Source organism: Rattus norvegicus, chromosome 12 (genome assembly GCF_021556685.1).
Source record: "Rattus norvegicus strain SHRSP/BbbUtx chromosome 12, alternate assembly SHRSP_T2T, whole genome shotgun sequence".
NCBI lineage: Eukaryota > Metazoa > Chordata > Mammalia > Rodentia > Muridae > Rattus > Rattus norvegicus.
In genome coordinates, this window is record NC_141545.1 from 13,717,505 (window position 1) to 13,737,576 (window position 20,072).

General features: G+C 49.1%; 1 protein-coding gene across 3 annotated transcripts; it reads right to left on the bottom strand.

Annotated features, from left to right (window-relative positions):
• Positions 1-2,750: 2,750 nt before the first annotated feature.
• Positions 2,751-16,279, bottom strand: Pomp (proteasome maturation protein). Of its 3 annotated transcripts, none has more exon segments than NM_001100942.2 (6): positions 2,751-3,675; positions 5,588-5,681; positions 9,495-9,596; positions 10,201-10,261; positions 14,344-14,441; positions 16,215-16,279. In NM_001100942.2, coding segments are annotated over 6 exon segments (426 nt in total). In that variant the 5' UTR covers positions 16,218-16,279; the 3' UTR covers positions 2,751-3,607.
• Positions 16,280-20,072: the final 3,793 nt, after the last annotated feature.

Genomic DNA, 20,072 nt, shown 5'->3' on the forward strand with positions numbered 1-20,072 from the left:
CTTATACAGGAGGGGCCACAGACAGCTGCTTGGGTGAGCAGAAACCTACTTGAGTTACTACTTTGAGGGGCTCAACTGCTGGCCCAGTAAGTGTGGCTGTCTCGTGTTCTCAAGTCTGTGTCATGGGAGTGGAGCGTGTTTCCAGGATGACCACACAACACCCAAATCAAAACGCACAGCATCAACAGTGTCTTCTTGTTCTCTCCATCACGATAGCTCACTGGCTTTTACCTGTGGTCAAAGTCCACACACACTAGGGTCTGGTCTTGAACCCAGCCAGAGGGTTTTACTGCAGGACGCTGCAGCAGTCACTTCAGTTTACTGTCAGCTACTGCCTTTGACCCTGCCTAACTGGTCAATTAGCCATCACAGGCATTACGTCTCGAGGAAAAACAAAGTGTGTGAGAGTTAGGTAGTACCTAATACCCAGCTTCAGACATCTACCACCTGGTCCTGGAATGAGGCGTGGACCAAGGGGCTGAGAACAAGGGAGGGTTGCCTTGTGGTCAGCATTCTAAAGAGATGCCGGTATATTAGAACCCAGAGTGGGGGTGGGGGTGGGCAGGAAATGGGGAAGGAGGGAGAATTCCTCTGGTTTTATCCACAATGGGGTCTTTAGAAACTAACCCAGGGGAGTGGTGGGGGGTGGGGATTTAGCTCAGTGGTAGAGCGCTTGCCTAGCAAGCGCAAGGTCCTGGGTTTGGTCCCCAGCTCCGAAAAAAAGAAAAAGAAAAAAAAAAAAGAAAAAAAAAAGAAACTAACCCGGGGCTGGCAAGATGGCTCCCCTGATAAAGGTGCTTGCCACGAAGACCAACAACCTGAGTTCAATGGTAGGAGAGAACTGACTCCTACAAGCTGTCCTGTGACAGGTTTGTGTGTGTGTGTGTGTGTGTGTGTGTGTGTGTGTGTGTGTGTGTGTGTGTGTGTGTGTGGTATGTGTGCACACCCACCCACCACACACACATACTAAACAGTAATTAATTTTAAAAATGTTTGAGAACTTCGCACAGTCTATTTTAATCAAATCCAACACCCCAAATTCCTCCCTAGTCCGGTCTCCATTGTAACCTCCCTACCCAACTTCTGACAGATTTTTGTTTCCAGACTCTTCGGGTCTTGGGAGTGGGGTGTGGTGGTCCGGGCAGGGATCCCACCTCTGAGATCCCAGCAGCTGTCAAGCGCTCGGAGCTGGTGAGATTTCGAGCGCACCCTACCTGCCTCGGCTCGGACTCTGGCTTGAGCTCACACAGGCCTGTGCTCGATGCAGAGAACCTATGTGTAACTGCCTTTTTGTGTCTAGAAGAGCACTGTCTCCTTCAAGGACCCCAGTAAATGAACACGAAAAGGGGGAGATACCCCATCACCCAGGGGTCAGTGAGAAGGCAGCGAGCCTGTCTGTTTCCAGAGGCAGAAGGGACACACGGATGTGGCCACACTCCCATGTTAGAACCCACGTTCCTCCTGCTCCCCGCCACATCTTCCATGCCTCCCTCATCCTTAGTGTTAAGGATTTCCCTCAAATACTAATACTGTAATCAAACTGGGAGTGCCCCTCCCCCAGCCTCACTCCCCTAAGGGAGAGGGGTTGTGAGTTAATGAGCTTCCATGGGAATCCCTCGAGAGGGATGGATATTCCAGCCTCTTCCACCAGGTCCTTTAGGAGAATCCTTTTACACACAGGTTGTGAGCTGTGCTTGCCTGAGGCAGGCAGGCGGGCAGCAGGCGGGCGGGCAGGCAGGCGGGCATATGAAAGCATTTGTAACCAGTCTGTAATTGCACAACTCATGACTGCCGTCTGGACCAGGGCAGTGTGGCAGGACAGAGCCCTCTCCTGCCCTTAAGTCCTTGTTGACAAACAGAGTGGAATTAAGGACAGCCTGTCAGTGTCTGCTGGAGAACTGCTTGGTGTTGGGAGTACTGAGGGAGGAGGGCACGGAGCCCTTTTCCATCAGATCTGGGACCTTCCTGTAAAGGGCCTCCCACACTAAGACTGATAACTCAGAAGCAGAACAGGAGCAAGGAGACCAGTAACCCATGCTCCAGCACAGCAGAGGACCAAGAGGAAGAATCCTGGGCATATGCAAATTTCAAGGAACCCAAATAATTTCCAAACTGCAAGAAAAGACCACAGACTCCAGGTTAGGAACCAGTAGTTCGTGTCCCAGCTCTAGACTGTTCATTAGAAGCTTTCCTGGGACAGGAAGGCCACCACTTTAATATAAACCATGAAGAGACATGGCAGATGCCTGGGACCCTGGCACTTTGGAGGCTGGAGCAGGAAGACTAGGAGTTCAAGGACAGCCAAAAATGAAAACCAAGGGGTTGGAATGATGGCTCAGCAGTTCCGAGCATTGGCTGCTCTTAGAGAACCCAGGCTTGACCGCCAGCACCCACATGGTGGCTCACAACCATCTGTAACTCCAGTTCCAGGGTGGCTGAGGCCTCCTCCTGACTTCTGCAGACACCAGGCACACACATGGTCAGACACACATGCAGGCACTCATACACACAAACTCAGATTTCTTTAAAAATAGAAAACAAAATTCCTTTGTGTCACTTGACCACACACTAATGTCCTATGCACCGCAACAGATACTCAGCTGCATTCTGCATTCCACCCACTGAATGGCTGTAGCAGTCCAGACCACAAGGTGCCACCCAAAATATCTGCAGTGCTTTATCAAGTATTTCAGGTCCGAAACTCAGGTGATAAAGACGCTCTGAAGAAGCTAATAATCGAATACTTCAGATCTAGTAAAAAAAAAATGATCCATTTACTAGTGTTCTGAAAACCTTAAGGTCTTTGTTTTTGACAGGGTCTCACTGTGTACTTCTGGCTGGTCTGGAACTCGCTACGTAGACTAAGCTGGCCTGAAAATCCCAAATATCTACCTGCCCTGCCTCTCCAGTGTGGAGACTGAAGTGTGCATTACCACACCCAGGAAAAACTTGAGTTTTTATAGACCAGTTCTATTAACAATATTTTAAGGACCATTATGTTGAAAATGTATTATAAAAAAGTAGTATGGAATTATCCATGGGTATATAATAGGAATATTCTAACTTAAAAACATTTCTGTACCTTGCTATGTAACTTAAAAGCAAGTGGCCTGCACTTTCCTTCCATAGAACACTGCTTGATAAGCTGAAGCGTGAGGTAAACCCACGAAGCACCACAGTCCAAGCTGCACACCCCGGCTGCTGCATCTAACTTCTCATGCAGAAAAGATCAAACTCTGCAAACGCCGACTTTTCAACTTGTGAGAACACTTGGCTAGAGCCCTTAAGGTGCAAGTAGCATCCTGCAGAGCAAAGCTAAGGCTGTGCCGGGTGCTGCCACCAAATCCAGTCACAGCCGTGACTCTGAAGGAGGCTCCTGGGAACGTTGTTGCATTTGTAGCATTTATAAGAAACACATTTTCAGAAGTCGGGCTTTTCTGTAACCTAAGAGCTTAGAAACCACCTCTAGGCTTTCACAGCCCCAAACCACGCCCAAACACGTCCACATGACCCAGCGATCCTTTCAGTACTTTAATGCTGTGAACATCAGACCTCGGCAGAGGCAACTACGAGAAGCACATCCGTGGTTCCTGCACGGCGCCCTGCGTCACAGCAAGCCCAGCTTATACTCCACCATCATGTGTGGCTCGCCCATCAGTTCACTTTGTGATGGATCTGGAAAGAGACAGAAACAGGCGCTGTCAGTGGGTGTTCAGGATCTGTGATCGTCTAAAGCAACCCGGTGTGACAGCACGCGGGCTAGGGCTAGGGCTGGAGAGGGAACTGACAAAGGGGCCTAGGAAGGTGGGGTGAGCGGAAAACAGGTTTGTATCTTGCTTGAAGGGACCAGCTACACACACTTCACTTCCCACAACAGTTGTAGGGGCTCTGGAACCCGGCACCCATGCAGGCAAAACACCAATCCACATAAAAATAAATCTAAAAGAGAAAGAAAACCTCTCTCCCAAGGTTCTGAAGCTTGAAGCTTCCCATGGCTCCTCACCTGGCGGAGGACAATCTAAGCAATAAGAGCATTTTATCATTCCCGTTCTCTGTTCCATCACATACACACAAACAGAAATCAGAATCCCAAAGCGAGAACACCTCAAGTCCCACCACCTCGAGTTTGGATGGGAAAAGCTGGACTGTGGTAACACACCGAAAGCCGCTGACAAATCCTAGCAATGAAAGCTTCAGGGCCAAGTCTCGCCCTAGCAACACTGACCGAGCCTCGAGCCTAATGTGTCAAACCAGTACAGTGCGCACAGATGAAGGACCAAGGAAATCCGGGAGCAAAGCGGGCTTGGGGAAGGGAAGAGCCAGTGTGAGGGGTGTGGTAGCTGTGACCACAGAGTACGCTCATTTGTTAACCTTCTTTCCACTCCATCTCTTCAAGTTCCGACTTTGTAAGAGCGGATCATCACTCTCACCGAAACAGGAAGCACGCAGCACGGTGGCAAGTTAGGAGGTGTGCAGTGAGCTCCCAGGACACAGGACAAGCCCTTCCTGCCCCTCAGCTCGCTCATTCTTGCTGTAAGGAAGGAGGCTAACATGTCCGATTGCTTGTAGGGCAACCCTCCTCGAGCCTTAGCCGTCAGACCCGAGTCTACTGTTTCCCTCAGACAGTCTTCCCTCTAACTTGAACTGACGAATCAGCTTGTGTCTCATACCGAGCAGGCACCTGCCCTCCTGACCCAGCCCGACGTTCATCCCCAGAACTTATGGCAGTCCATCTTTGCCATTTCAAGTCCACCTCCTCCACCTGAGGCGGGCAGATCCGACGTTCACTGTGCGCATTTACTGCCTTGCCCAGAGCCTTAATGAGACTAAACTGAAGCTCAAGATCTCCCTTCTCTTTTTGCAACACCTAAGTCCAGAGAACCTGATACGAGTCAGCTGTACACCAGGCTGAACGAGCTCAGGAGACCCAGGTTTCCCAGCATTCATGACGCCTCCTTGGGACAGTGCCTCACTGGACTTCAGCTGTGTCCACCCCCCAGCACAAGCTACATAAACACAGTGGAGTTGTGCTGGGTTTTTCCCAGTTCCCCTGCACTGCTGGGGTGGACCTGGTGGAGGCTGTGCCCGGGGCGGGACCGGACCTGCCTATCATCCCCGGGCCTAAAGCAGAGGATGCTGTGTGCACGGCTCTTACTCATCCACAAAACCATTCCTGGGGAACTTGGTGATGAACGGCAGACTCGCCCTTTCTCCTCACAGCCCACCTCAGCACACGCATCACTGGATGGGGGGTTTTAAGTTTTAAAGGAAGAGTTTATCTAACTCCTTCTGAAAACCAGTCCCACAAACACTGAGGACCTTGAAGCACACACTACCATGGACTCCAGATGAACAGAACGGGCATCAACCTCAGTAAATGTGGCATAGAACTGAATGACTGTTCAACTGACTGAAATGGCGAACCTCAGAACAATGAACCAGTTTGACTTATAAAGTAATTACCATTAACTCTTATCTCAGGGCTGTGAATGACTTCGAATGTCTCCCAGGATCTCCCTGGGACAGACTCTGCTGGCTGCTGTCACCTTGTCCAGTATAGGGTTCCCCAGTGCTGAGTGCCACTCACCATTAAGAATATCCTCAAAACCAATGGTCTCGTCGTTGCCCCTCAAAATATCCAGTGAGAGGTTTGAGCTCGGAAGAAACGGAAGACGCTGAACCTAGGGAGAAGAACAAAGAGCTTCAGGAGAATCAGGGAGGCCGACTATAGGCCGAGGTTCCATGCTCTTCGCTCTTCATTTGAAGAATGTGGAAAACTAAGTAAAACTGTAATTCAGCCGGTGGGAAAGAATAACTCACATCTTCGGGACAGACGGAGTTTTAAAGTGCGCTGGCACCGGCACCGTAACTTAACCCACCACATCTGCCAGTGCTTCCTGCCAGTACATAACCCGCATGCCCACTGCCACCATATAACCCACATGCCCACTGCCACCATATAACCCGCATGCCCACTGCCACCATATAACCCGCATGCCCACTGCCACCATATAACCCGCATGCCCACTGCCACCATATAACCCGCATGCCCACTGCCACCATATAACCCGCATGCCCACTGCCACCATATAACCCGCATGCCCACTGCCACCATATAACCCGCATGCCCACTGCCACCATATAACCCGCATGCCCACTGCCACCATATAACCCACATGCCCACTGCCACCATATAACCCGCATGCCCACTGCCACCATATAACCCACATGCCCACTGCCACCATATAACCCGCATGCCCACTGCCACCATATAACCCGCATGCCCACTGCCACCATATAACCCGCATGCCCACTGCCACCATATAACCCGCATGCCCACTGCCACCATATAACCCGCATGCCCACTGCCACCATATAACCCGCATGCCCACTGCCACCATATAACCCGCATGCCCACTGCCACCATATAACCCGCATGCCCACTGCCACCATATAACCCGCATGCCCACTGCCACCATATAACCCGCATGCCCACTGCCACCATATAACCTGCATGCCCACTGCCACCATATAACCCACATGCCCACTGCCACCATATAACCCACATGCCCACTGCTACCATATAACCCGCATGCCCACTGCCACCATATAACCCGCATGCCCACTGAGTCTTTCTGTTGGGGAAGAGAGCACGCCCGGAGCCCACCTCGCTCCAGAGCAGAGAGACCAGGCCCCAGGAGGATCCAGGCGAGTGAGAGTCACTCTCACCTGCCAAGGGGACTGTGTGCTCCTCTGAGCTGCTCAGCACAAAGCTAAAAGGTAACCTTTGAAGATACAGTGCTAACCAGAAATGCAGACCAAACCCACTCAGGGGGACTCTAAAGTCACAGTGTCACTCCAGCAACAGGCAGGTATGGACTGGAAACCAAATGAAGCACGGGGAAAGGTTCACAAGCTGTGCAGACAGAAACATCTGGATTCACAGTCCATGATGATCACTGACCAAGCCATGGGGGAGGGGGACAGGCTGTGCAGACAGAAACATCTGGATTCACAGTCCATGACAATCACTGACCAAGCCATGGGGGAGGGGGACAGGCTGTGCAGACAGAAACATCTGGATTCATAGTCTGACGATTACTGACCAAGTCATGAGGGGGCGAGTGGGGACGGGATGGGCTGTACAGACAGAAGCCATGTGGATTCACTGTCTGACAACCACTGATACAGCTCTCTGCAGGTTACCCGCCTGAAAGACCGCGCACAGTCAGGGCAGCCACTGCCGCTTGAACATGGTCATACCCATCGCCTTTATACTTTACCCAGAGTACTAGGTGATGAGCAGTGAGTGACGCCGTGACCGAAACTAATCCTGTGGTCAGTGTCTGCAGAGGCAGTGACAGGGGGACCGACCCTCACTACTCAGAGTGAGGGTACTATTCTCAGTTGCCAATAGCCTATAAACGCTACTTAGTCTTTACAGTGTGGAAAGAATTCTCCAGCTGTCATTCAAAACTGAAAAAGGAAACATGGAGAAGAGAGAAGAGGAAGAAGCAGAAATAGAAACGGGAACCTCTAAGTGGAGGAGAGTGCAAAGGATCCGGGAAGCAGAATCAAAGGTGGGGCTTGCAAAACACAATGATGGGGATCAGGAAGGCAAGGAATATACATTAGCAAAGATTTTTGACAAAATGGTATTAAAAACTCAGGCTGTCAATTTTACTAGCGATATCCAGCTCAAACCCAGGCAAAGACAGGAGACGAGGGAGGCGAAGAGCTGTGCCAAGCCTGACAACCTACACTGTTCTTCCACTTCACACCGGCTAGGAATTGAGGGTGGCTCGCAGTTACGAACCAGCTGCTCTTCCAGGGAAAACAGGCTAGCTTCCCACCACCTATAGAGGCTAAGAACCGCCTGTGAGTCAGTTCCTAGGAGATCTGGTCCCTGTGATCACTCTACACACAGTGCACAGACACACACACACCCACACACAATAAGACTAAATAAACCATAAGCAACAACAAATGTGCTCAGACTGCTACTCTCAAGTTGCTAGACTAGTTTAGACTGAAATTTAGATTAGTCTAAAACACTCAGACTCGGCCATTCTCACTTAAAGCCATTTTAGAGCAGTATTCTCGCAAAGAAGTACTTCAAGTAGCTTCCAGAACTACAAACCTACAAAAACAACGGCACTCACAGCCCTGCTGCAAGACTCAAGTCCAGCCAGGCAGAGAAAGGGTCCGTGGTAGCAGGAAACAAATACACGAAGTCCAAAGAGGGAGGCCAGGTGCCAAGGCATTAGGTGCCTGGGTTTTACCTGGAGGGCAAAGTGAGGAGTGTGACACATCGAGGTGTTTACAGTCATGGTGGGGGTGGAGGAGCAGGGAGATCTGGTAAGGACCAGGGGTGGGGGCCACAAGGCACCAAGTGAGGCAACCAGAGCTAACATTCCATCATCTGCCTTAGGTGAAACCTATTTACCCACAAGGAAGAATAATGAGTTATTCTGCACAGCCCGGGAAACCCAAGATGCCTGTGGGCCTTCCAACCAGAAAAGCAGGTCCGGAGAGTTAGAGAAAGTCAACAGCACTGAGTAACCACGAAGGACAGGCAGGAAACAGGAGGGAGAACAAAGATGGCCTCTGGCACCACCAGCATCTCAGGTGACAGACAGAAGGAACCACAGAGCTACAAATGGGTTTCAGAGAGGAAGGGGACACCAGTCTGAGGTCTACAAAAATACAGAGAAAAGGAAGGAGCTTTGAGTGTCAATCCCCCGACCCCCTACAAAAGCACACGTGCACACGTGCACACATGCGCACACGCCCTGGGAACCAGACGACACCATCTCAGAGGAGAAAGTAAAGTACAGACACGGGGAACAATGGCTTCCAGCAGGTGAACCTGGACAAGCTGACAAGTGAGGAGAGAAGTGGGGGCGAGGCGTGCTGGCACACCCCTTTAACCCCTGCACATAGTGGGCATGGGCAGGCAGGTCTCTGGGAGTTCAAGGCCAGCATGTTCTACAAAGCATGTTCCAGGCCAGTTAGAGTTACGAGGTGAGAGAAAACCTATCTCAAAAGTAATTATTAATTAATTAGGGATTGATACAATTTTACCACAGGATCTGAATGTAGGTAACAGCTTCTAAAGAGCCAAAGCAAGGAGAGAAGAAAAAGGTGTCTGCAACAGGCAGGGCTGCTGGCAAGGACCTGTTCCCTGAGGTAGGGTGACGCAATGGGGCCCAGAACCCAGGCGGGACATCTGCACAGCTACTCCTTAGCAACAGGCACGCCCAGCTGTGCCCGCACGGCTGCCCGCAGAGGGCAGAGAAGCGCAGGCAGACAGCTGCACTGTGCTCAGACACTGTATCTATGACGTGAAGCCATTTTCCACATGACAACTTTTCCCTTATGAAGCAGTAACAAGGGTCATGTGCTACAGAGGGAGGCAGGACAGGGTGCTCAGAGGGTAAGGTCTGACATCTAGCACGAGAACATGAGCACGCGTGGGACAGGGACAGACTCACCTGCTGCACAGCCTTGAACTCCATCTGTAACTTCAGGGGAGCAAACAGGCCCTGGATGTTCCTCAGGGTGGAAAAGTTCATCTTGTCCTGGTTGAGCTGGAACTGCAGAAGACAGAGTAGCTCTAAGCTAAAAGCTTGCTGCAGAGCAACGTTGTTTTAAAAACGCAACACTGACAATCCTGAGGCCAAGAGTTGACATCCCTCTGGGATTTAAAGTGTTCATTTCTTCCTGACAGGTTTATAACACTGTATCTCTACATCTGTGTGTGGCAATGTGTACATGTGGTTTACATGTGTTCATGTACAGGTATTCCTGCAGACACGGGGCAGAGTCAACACTAGTTTTTCCTCAACAGCCCCCCATCTTATTCTGTGAGGCGGGGTCTCTCACAGAACCCAGAGATTCAGCAAGGCCTGCCAGTGAGCACCAGGGGTTGGTACCCCAAATGTCTTCAAGGTGCCCATGCTTACTTCTATTTCTCCTCTAGCAGGGGATAAAAAAGAAAGTCATAGGGCCTGGTGGTTAAGAGCTCTGAAGGTCCTGAGTTCAAGTCCCAGCACACATGTGGCAGCTAACAGCTGCATGATGGCCTCCTCTAGTACGCAGAAGCAGAAGCAAACAAAATACCAATATACATAAAATAAGTAAGTTAATTCTTAAAAAGTAGTTTGTTTTAAACAAGAAAGACATACATAACATACTCACATTTTTTTCTGATAATTCAAGAGGGTGACTGGGCAAAAGTTCATTTTTCACACAAGAAAACCTAGAAGGAAAAGAGAAAGCACAGATATTTAGCAGGGTGCTACACATAATTCTCTACCACGGCTCTAAGCTGCACATGTAAACATGCATGTTTTTGACTTTCCGATCAGGAGGCTATGGTGCAACTTTCTTTGGTCGCCCGCAAACTGGATCCATCTGACACCAGGCGCCCTCACCATGATCAAAGTCATGTGCCTGAGATGCAGAGGCGAGGTCGGGAGCACACCGCCTTGGCCCCCAAGATCGGTCCCCTGGGTCTGTATCCAAGACAGTTTGTGATGACATCGCCCAGACCACTGGTGATGCAACAGTCTCAGGGCGACAGCAAAACTGATCATCCATAGTGGTAGGCCGAGACCGAGGTGGTGCCCTGTGCCTCTGCCCTGACTATCAAAACCCTTAATTTTAGGGAGCCACAACGAGACAGAAAGAAGCAGAAGCACATTAAACGCAGTGGAAATCTCACTTCTGATGAGATTGCCAACGCTGCCCGCCAGATGCGACACTGGTCTTTGGCCAGACAGCTCTCTAAACAATCAGGAGATCCTGGTACTGCACCTTCCGTGGGCTGCACTGCGGGTGGCCTCCACCCTCAGGACACCACAGATGATATCAACAGTGAACACTGGAATGTCAGCTAGTTAAAATGCAACAAACAAATTTCAATAAAAGACTGCAGGTGTGACTGGAGCGCCTGGGGTGTGGGGTGGAGCTCAGGGGTGAGCTACCCCCGAGACTGTAACTACAGTCAGGCTGTGAGAGCCTTAAGTTCCAGCACTCAAGAGGCAGAGGCTGGTGGATCTCTGAGTTCGAGGCCAGCCTGGTCCACAGAGCGAGTTCCACAATAGCCAGGGCTACACAGAGAAACAATAACTCTTCCCAACCCCTCAAAAAAAAGCTGGGGACCAAACCCAGGACCTTGCACTTGCTAGGCAAGCGCTCTACCACTGAGCCAAATCCCTAACCCCCGACTTTGAACTTTTAACATTGTTGAAACTGCTGGGGAGAATATGGGGACTCTGGAAGGTGGACTAAATGTATGTTTAGGTATGGCCCCCATAGATTCATGTGTATGAACAAGCCTATGGGGACCAGGGAGTGGAATGTGGTGGTTTGTATAGGCTTCACCCAAGGAGTGGCACTATTAGGAGGTGTGGCCCTGCTGGAGTAGGTGTGTCACTGTGGGTGTGGGCCTTAATACCGTCACCCTAGCTGCCTGGAAGGCAGTATTCTGCTAGCAGCCTCAGATGAAGATGTAGAACTCTCAGCTCCTCCTGCACCATGCCTGCCTGGATGCTACCATGCTCCCACCTTGCTGGTAACAGACCGAATCTCTGAACCTCTAAGCCAGCCCCAATTAAATAAGAGCTGCCTTGGTCGTGGTGTCTGTTCACGGCCAAAAGACCCTAAGACAGAGGCTTTCCAAACGTGGATGCTAGCTGGCTCCCATCCTCTGTAACAAAGCCCTGATCGTAATGCCACTGAAAAGCTGTGGCATATTTTTACCATTAAACTGTTTCTACTGAGTTTCATTTTTATTTTGATGTCTTTCATGGGTTCTCATGTAAATTTAAAAATTTTTTTTAAAAATTTATTATGTGCATGGATGTTTTTGCCTGTACTTTTGTCTTTGTACAACCTGTGTGTCTGGTGCCCTTGGAGGCCAGCAGAGGGCACCAGATTCCCAAGACTGGAGTTACAGTTTTTAGCTGCTCTGTGGGTGCGAGGAACCAAACCCCAGCCCTCTAGAAGAGCAGCTAGTGCTCTTAACCACTGAGTCACCCATCTGTCCCTTAAATCATCTAATAAAAACGTTTAAATTATTTTAAAGAACTCACTAAGCATGTGTTTATTATTACTGCCACTTTGATGGGATACCGTTCCTAAGACAGACTAGCTAAGACTCTTTCTTCAATACTGTAAAGGACAGGTCAAACCACATGACTAAGGGACCCCAGTTAGGACCAGACCACCGGTCACTGTCATGCTAAGTACTGTCTAAACCAGAGTCTGAGGGTTGAAAAACCCCAGAAACCCTACCACAGCCATGCAATGAGGACTGTGGACAGATCGTCATCACAGAGGTAGGCTATGAAAATTGCCCTCCCGTACAGTCTTCCTGTCCAAATGGGAAGAAAAGAAGTGACATTTCCTGGAGGGTTTGGTGGGGCTCCCCAGGACTTAGCTGTGGCTGGTCTATCAACTTTCTTTAAAAACTATCTGTGACTGTTTGCCCTGGTCCCCACAGAGGCCAGAAGAGGGCACCTGATCTCCTGGAAGTAAAGTTACAGATGGTTATGCGCCTCCATGGGGCTGCTGGGAACTGAACCAGGGTCCCCTGTAAGAACAAATACTCTTAACTGCTAAGCCATCTTTCCAGCCCACAGCCCATTAACTTTACTACAAATCAAATTATGCTTCCAAATTATGCTTCTGTGTCTCTTACTACTAATCCAACAGGGACTATGAATGTGCCCAGACCTCAGCACCGGAATGCCACTCTAATGTAGGAAGAGTCAGCATTTTCAATTAGGATGTCAATACATGGGGTGTCACATTGACCTTATAGGCCTGAGCAGAAAAGTGATGTGCCGAGGACAGACACTGGAAACAGGTATCTAAAATCGGAAATTACAGAAGCAGGTAGGACAGGGAGCTGGAGAACAAAATCAAAAGCAGCCACCACTTAGTACTGGGTGAATACTGGCTACCACTTGGGTGTTTTCCAGTGTCAATTCCCCCACTCCACTCTGAGACACTGAGCACTTAGCTGCCACAAGACATCGTCCAGGCGATAACAGAGCTGGGACTCAAAACCAGGCAGCCACAGCACATCATCCTTTCTCCCTCCTCCCTCCCTTTCTTATTTTTACTGAAAATAGGGTTTTCTCAAACATTTGCACACAGAAATCCCATAAAAACACAACACATAAACAAAAGGTTTCTAAGTTAAAAATAACGTTACTACTGAGTCTGTTTTGGCCTGCCCTTAAGTGTAGTTTGTGTATCCACATAGACTCCATCAAGAGAAGTAACTTCCTTTGCCAGAGTTCATTAGTTGGAAATAGCTTCTAGGTTAGGGATGGGGTCTTTCGTCCACCTCCATCTAGCACCGGTACCCATCTGGGTTAGACCTGTGCAGGCTCTGTTGCCAGCTGCCACAGGCTTGTTGAGTTCATATCTGCGTTGGCACTGCTCTGTACAGAAGGCCTAGTTTCCTTGGTGTCTACACATCATCCCTTCCTCCTCCCGCCCTCCTTCTGCCCCTCCCCCACTTTGGGAGTGGGGTGCTTTTCAAGACAGGTCTTCTGTGTAGCCCTGACTTTCCAGAAACTCACAGGACAGTTGTGCCTCCCAAGTGTTGGGACTAAAGGCATGCTGCATCACCACCACCCAGCCATTGCCCTTTCTTAGGGGTGTGTGTGTGTGTGTGTGTGTGTGTGTGTTAGGAGTGGGGAGGGGGCGTTGCACATGTAAGCCAGAACTGACATTAGGTGCTTCCTCTGCAGCTCTCCACCTTCTGTTCTGAGGCAGGCTCTCTCACTGACAGTGACCGTCAATTGGCTGATCTGCCTTTAAATAGACGTTGGGGATCCAAACTCAAGTCCCGTTTGCCCCGTCCAGTGTTAACCACTGCTGAATAACTGCTATCTTCTAGTGTCTCCCACAGAAGTTAATTATTCCAGCAGTGAGCAGCACGGAGAGGTCAGTGGCTGAGTTACAAGCAGTAAGAATCCTACTGAGCCGAGGGCTGGGCTACATATCTCAGTGGAGCGCTCGCTTCCCAATATGACATCCTAGGTTCAATCTCCAGTACCAGTCCCCGATCAAAGGAGCCCACAGAACCCTTCCAAGGCTTCCATGCACCAGGAGGACTCCCTTCCTGCAAGCCTGCTTGCTGTTATCCTGCTACAACAGTTCTCCCACTACTAGGAACACGTAGCCCTCTTTCTCTCCACACCCTGAGTATGTAACTCACTACAGACAAAATCAAATGCACATTTGTAGCCTTTCAAGGAGAACACCTGGAAAAGAATCCACATTTCATCAGAAATAGGCACAGCCGCAATCCCCCCGACATACCCTTTCCGGAGAAGATCATGACTCTCGAAAGGCCCACTGGCTGAGAGTTCTGTAACTGGAATACTGTCCTTCAGCTGCGACCCAAGGCCTCTGGCGTTCTACAACACAAAGGCAACATGCTGGTTAAAGGGCAGAGAAGCTAAGGGCTGTGCCCTTAGGGAACACAGGATCTATAGAGAGCCTTAAATATTGTGGTAGCCAGCACACAGGGTACAGTGAGTAGAAAGACTCCTGGTCATGTGCCAACATGAAAAGCACTTTAGGGGGAAAAGGGGGGGTATACAAACTCTGACCAGTCTGAGATAACGAAGTGATAAAATTCAAAGACGCACAATTGTATGAACCAAAAACCTTGAGTTTTACCCTAATCTCGGTATAATCAGCCAGCTTTTCCTCGGTGGAAAGAGCATTCCCTTTGGGTGTAGTGTTTTATCCTGGTGAAGAGGCTGAGGAGAGAACCCCAGGGAACAGGCAGATCAAAGACAACACAAGAGATGGAATTATAACATGACACCTAGAGATGAGGTCATAGGAACTGACAGAAAGGGGGAGGAGCTGTCTTCTATAATTATAAAAATAAAGGCAGCTAGTTGAAATAGTACAAAAAGTTAAGAACAGCTCCTTGGAACTGACACTGTCACCCTAACTCTAACAGCGTAAACTATTCAGGTACAGTTGACCTGGTCTCTACTACTAGTCTAGACAAAACTATTCTGAAGAGAACAGCTTTTTGATAGACTTACTTCATCTGTGTATTTTACCTGGGGGCGGGGGGTATGCCACCAGCCCCGATTGGGTCTTGCTTGAGCCTCACCAATTTCCTAATTCTGAATAGCAAGGTTTCTCCAAACCCCACAAACCTCACCACCAAAACTGCTAACAACCTCCTTCTGTGCTTCATTAACATCTGAGAAATAGAGTTCAGGGCTCCAAGTCTATAATTCAAGGGCCTGGCACTGTTCCCATTCTTCACACAGGAAACTACTGGGGATCAGGGAGACAGTATATAATCTACAGTGGACAGTCACCTACTCCTACTCTGTGACTGCCAGCCAAGCACAGACTTCCAAGGACTAGCCCTGTCTGATTATTGCTGTTCCAACGCTGACTGACATCACTACCCTACAGTGTCCTCCTGATTTACTGAAAAGCACCAAACGAGAAATTCTGAACTCTAGTATTGATGTTACTGTCTTCCCAGTATCCTTTTATAAAATGAGGACGCCTTAAGGTTCTAGCTCAGTGTCAGATAAAAATAAGTCTGTAAAGACCTAAAACCATTCATATTTCAGCATTTCTCACACTCCTTTACAATGGTTAACAGTATTAGCCAATACAAGCTTTCTGGACGTGGGCAGACGGCCTGCGGAGGAGTGCTTGTATCAGGTCTGTGCCATGGTGACTCAGGAGTCTGCTCAAAGAGAAACAGAAAGTGGGGAAGGAGGAGAGGCCAGAGGGGGAACAGAGGGAGTCCAGCACTAACTATATGAACAACACGGGAGCAACACAGAGGCACAGGCAGAGACGTTTGTAAAATCGTGGCTGAGTTGTATAAATACAAGAGGCGGTCGTGGGCCTTTGGGGGCTGTAGAGTCCAGTCACCCTGAAGGAGAGGGCACGTGGCATGTCCCAACAACCACACAAGGCTTGGCTTTCAGAGATGCCCTGTGCATCCGCCTCAACTGCTGGAAAGGGGCGCGCAGGCCTGGGAGGCCCGGGAACCCACGCGCGCGGTCCGACGGGAACCAGCACCACCCCAGAGCGTGCAGCCCTGGTCACGCCCACGTCAGACACCCGCCGGGACCGCGCAGCCGTGATCGTGCCCGCACCACGAATACCCACCGCGACTGCGATCGTTCGCGCTCACTCACCATCTTGGAAACAGCTCTGCGAAACCCTCTGAACCCGCTATAGTCGGCCAGCCAAGGCGCTCACTTCCGTTTCCGGGGCCGAGACAACCCCCCCATCCGCCGGAAGTGCGTCCGTCCGGCCAGGAAGGAAAAGAGGGCGTGGGAGGAGAGGGAGTCGCGTTGGGCCGGGGCTCCCACGCTTGCTATCCCCGGGGAGCGAGGGCCAAGGGCGCAGCTAGAGTGTGCTCTGGACGTGGCCTCGCGTGACGGTTTTAGGTGGATGTGTGCAGATGCACAGACTTCTCACGGGCCATCCACGGATGTCGAGGTGGTGATTTGCATAAAGTTCTGCTCAGTCAAAACTCGGACAACAGGCTTTTTATTAAGTCCAAGGTCCAAGGCTGGGTATGTGTAGAACCCAAAGGAAGGACCAAGCTTGCTTAGTCACTGAGCTACAGGCAGAGGCGGACTCCAGGGTTTGTGGGGTGTGGATGTTTCCGAACTTGGGGAACTACAACCAGTGTCCCTAAATCAGATCTGGCCACCCGTTCTTAATAAGCAAGTTAAAAGCGGGAGGCAGAAGAAGGTAATTTGGTCAGTGTGGCCAGACTGGGAAGACGACAAAGACTTAGGGTCCCAGAGACTAATTCCTCGGTAACATGGGGGAGCGGCTAACAGTTTTAAATCTGTCATAGCTAACGGATGTCAGGCTCTTAGAATTATGTACATCAATATGGCTCTACATGCTGTACACGAGTCATCTCCCTAAACCTTTTCATTAAGCTTTTTAAAAATTAATTTTTAAGGGTTTCTTTAAAGCGTGTTGTTTGACTATATGCATGTGTATCATGTGTGTGCCTGGTATCCTCACACTCTTTGCAATACTTAGCGGAGTTTGCCAACACAAGAAGATTCTCAGGATCTCACAGAACTGGAGTTACAGGTAGATGGTTGCGAGTCACCCTGTGGATGCGGGGAAAGGAACACAAGCCCTCTGTAAGAGCAGCAGGTCTTAACCACTGAGCAATCTCTCCAGCCCCTTTGCTTACATTGTGAGAGTATAGCGAAGCATGGAGGGGAAGGCGAGGCAGTTGGTCGATTGGGCTCTGCAATCCGAAGCAAAGGGAAACGAATGCTGCTCCTCTTGCTTTTGCCCTGTTATTCAGTCTGGGATCCCAAGCCATGGGATGGTGCCTCCCACATTCAGGGTACATCATTTTTAGTTGCGGTTGGGGATTTAGCTCAGCGGTAGAGCGCTTGCCTAGTAAACGCAAGGCCCTGGGTTCGGTCCCCAGCTCCGAAAAAAAGAAAAAAAAAAAAAAAAAACTGGAAATGGGGGTTGGGGATTTAGCTCAGTGGTACAGCGCTTGCCTAGCAAGCACAAGGCCCTGGGTTCGGTCCCCAGCTCCGGGAAGAAAAGAAAAAAAACAAAAAAAAAAAAACAAAAACAAAAAACTGGAAATGACCTCACAGGTAGGTCCAGAACGGCTCAGGTTCATTTCCCATAAGTCATGTCAGGTGACTCACTCCAGATAACTCCAGCTTCGGATGACCCGATGCCCTCTTCTGGCCTTGAACTGTACTCATGTACACAAACATAAAATCAATTTTAAAAGACCATCACAATACCAATATTGCTTTGATCTGACCCCTCGAACCCTTTCCTTGTTAACTGCATTTAAGATAATCTATTTACATGTCTGCTCCCAAGGAAAATTCTAGCATCTCATACATAAGGAAGTTCCTTTTCTTTATGGTTTCATTGCCCAGAACTAAAAGAAATGCTCAGCAAATGTCCAGGACGGAATCTTTATCACTCAGCATGTATAGTCAACAAATGTTAAATGATTATATTTTTGAAATAGGGTTTCAGTAGCCCACACTGCCCATAAGCTCACTGTGTGTTTGGGCATAAGTGTACTTAAAAAAAAAGATTTATTATTATATATAAATGCACTGTAGCTGTCTTCAGACACACCAGAATAGGGGATCAGATCCCATTACAGATGGTTGTGAGCCACCATGTGGTTGCTGGGAATTGAACTCAGGACCTCTGGAAGAGCAATCAGTGCTCTTAACTGCTGAGCCATCTCTCCAGCCCAAGTGTGTACTCTTTATCCTCCTGTCTCTGCCTCCTGAATCTACGATTACAGGCATGGACCATGATGCCCTAAGATGATTTTTTTTTCTTTTCTTTTTTTTCGGAGCTGGGGACCAAACCCAGAGCCTTGCGCTTGCTAGGCAAGCGCTCTACCACTGAGCTAAATCCACAACCCCTAAGATTTTTTTTTTAAGGCTGCAGTTATAAGGGTTGGAGAAATGAACAAGAATCTATGTTCAGTTCCCAGCCCCAACCTGGTGGCTCACCTCCACCTCCTGTTTCCCAGCGGGCGTGATGACTTCTTTTAGCCTCTGTGGCACTGCAAACATCGTGCAGACATAAATGCAGGCAAATGCAATTTTTTAAAAATTATTTAAGAGTTGAAGTTGAAGAACACTTGCCACCCGAATTAGTCCATAGTTCAGAAACTGAATACGCACATCAGTGGCTGTGGATACCAAATTCTTCAGTGCCCCTTTCTTATTAAATTTTAGTTAGCACCCAAAATACTAGGTTTCATAGAATACTTACACTTCTTTCTTGTATGTGCTCCCTCCCCCAACCCCCAGGCTTCCATGGCCTTTAAAAGAAAGGTGTCGGGCTGGAGAGATGGCTCAGCGGTTAAGAGCACTGACTGCTCTTCCAGAGGTCCTGAGTTCAATTCCCAGCAACCACATGGTGGCTCACAACCATCTGTAATGAGCTCTGATGCCCTCTTCTGGTGTACATGAAGACAGCTACAGTGTACGCGTATATAATAAATGAATAAATAAATCTTTAAAAAAACAAAAAAAGAAAAAGAAAGGTGTCATCTTCAATCTAGCTGGCCAGAACCAGCATAACCCCCTCATCCCGCTGGTTCACAGTGTATCATCATACCTTGTTTTCTGATTTGGGCTCCACATAAACCTTTTTTTCTCCCCTCAGTTCATCGTGTGCATGGGCAGATTTATCAATTCTCCTTCACGTGCCTTACTACCACAAAAGCCACCTCTTATCCTTTCACTCTTGGCCCAATGATTCTTTAAGTCGTTGCCTCAAGCAATGATGATGGTTAGGTCGAGGTGGCCGAACTGGGGACCATTTTCATGCATCGTATTCAGGAAGCAATACTGAGCATTATCTGGAACGGGACTCTGAACTCAGGCTGGGTCCTTGGGCGTATATATTTACTTACCATGGCTTCCTTTTCTCACCTGTAAGATGAGGCAAAGGTAACACCCATCTCAAACAGACCTATAGTTGCATAGCACGCTAGCACTATACAAGCTAGCCAGCAGGGAGGAAGCCACCAGCTTGATTTCTCCTAGACCCTGAGATCGAAGTGTGTGGTGTTCGGCAATAAGCTCTTATTGTCTAGTTCTGGTGGACAACCAGGAGGAATGACAAGGACATGTGCTGTTTTGGGGGGCAGGGCATCTGGAACCTCCTTTTTGAACAATGCATAAAAAGATATCCCACACCTGGCACTGGGCTTTTTTGTTTTTGTTTTTCTTTAAATGAATCATGGCTTCTAAGATCAGCTTTATCGTGCCACGCAGGATATCTGCAAACATTTTCATTGATGTACACAATAGTGGGATAGCTTTATTTTTTTTCCTTTTCTTTTTTTCGGAGCTGGGGACTGAACCCAGGGCCTTGTGCTTGCTAGGCAAATGCTCTACTACTGAGCTAAATCCCCCAACCCCGTGGGATAGCTTTTTACATACAGCCTGTGATTGTGTTGGCCTCTACCCCATCCTCTTGCCTCCTCTGCCCTCTTCCCTTCTCCCTATCAA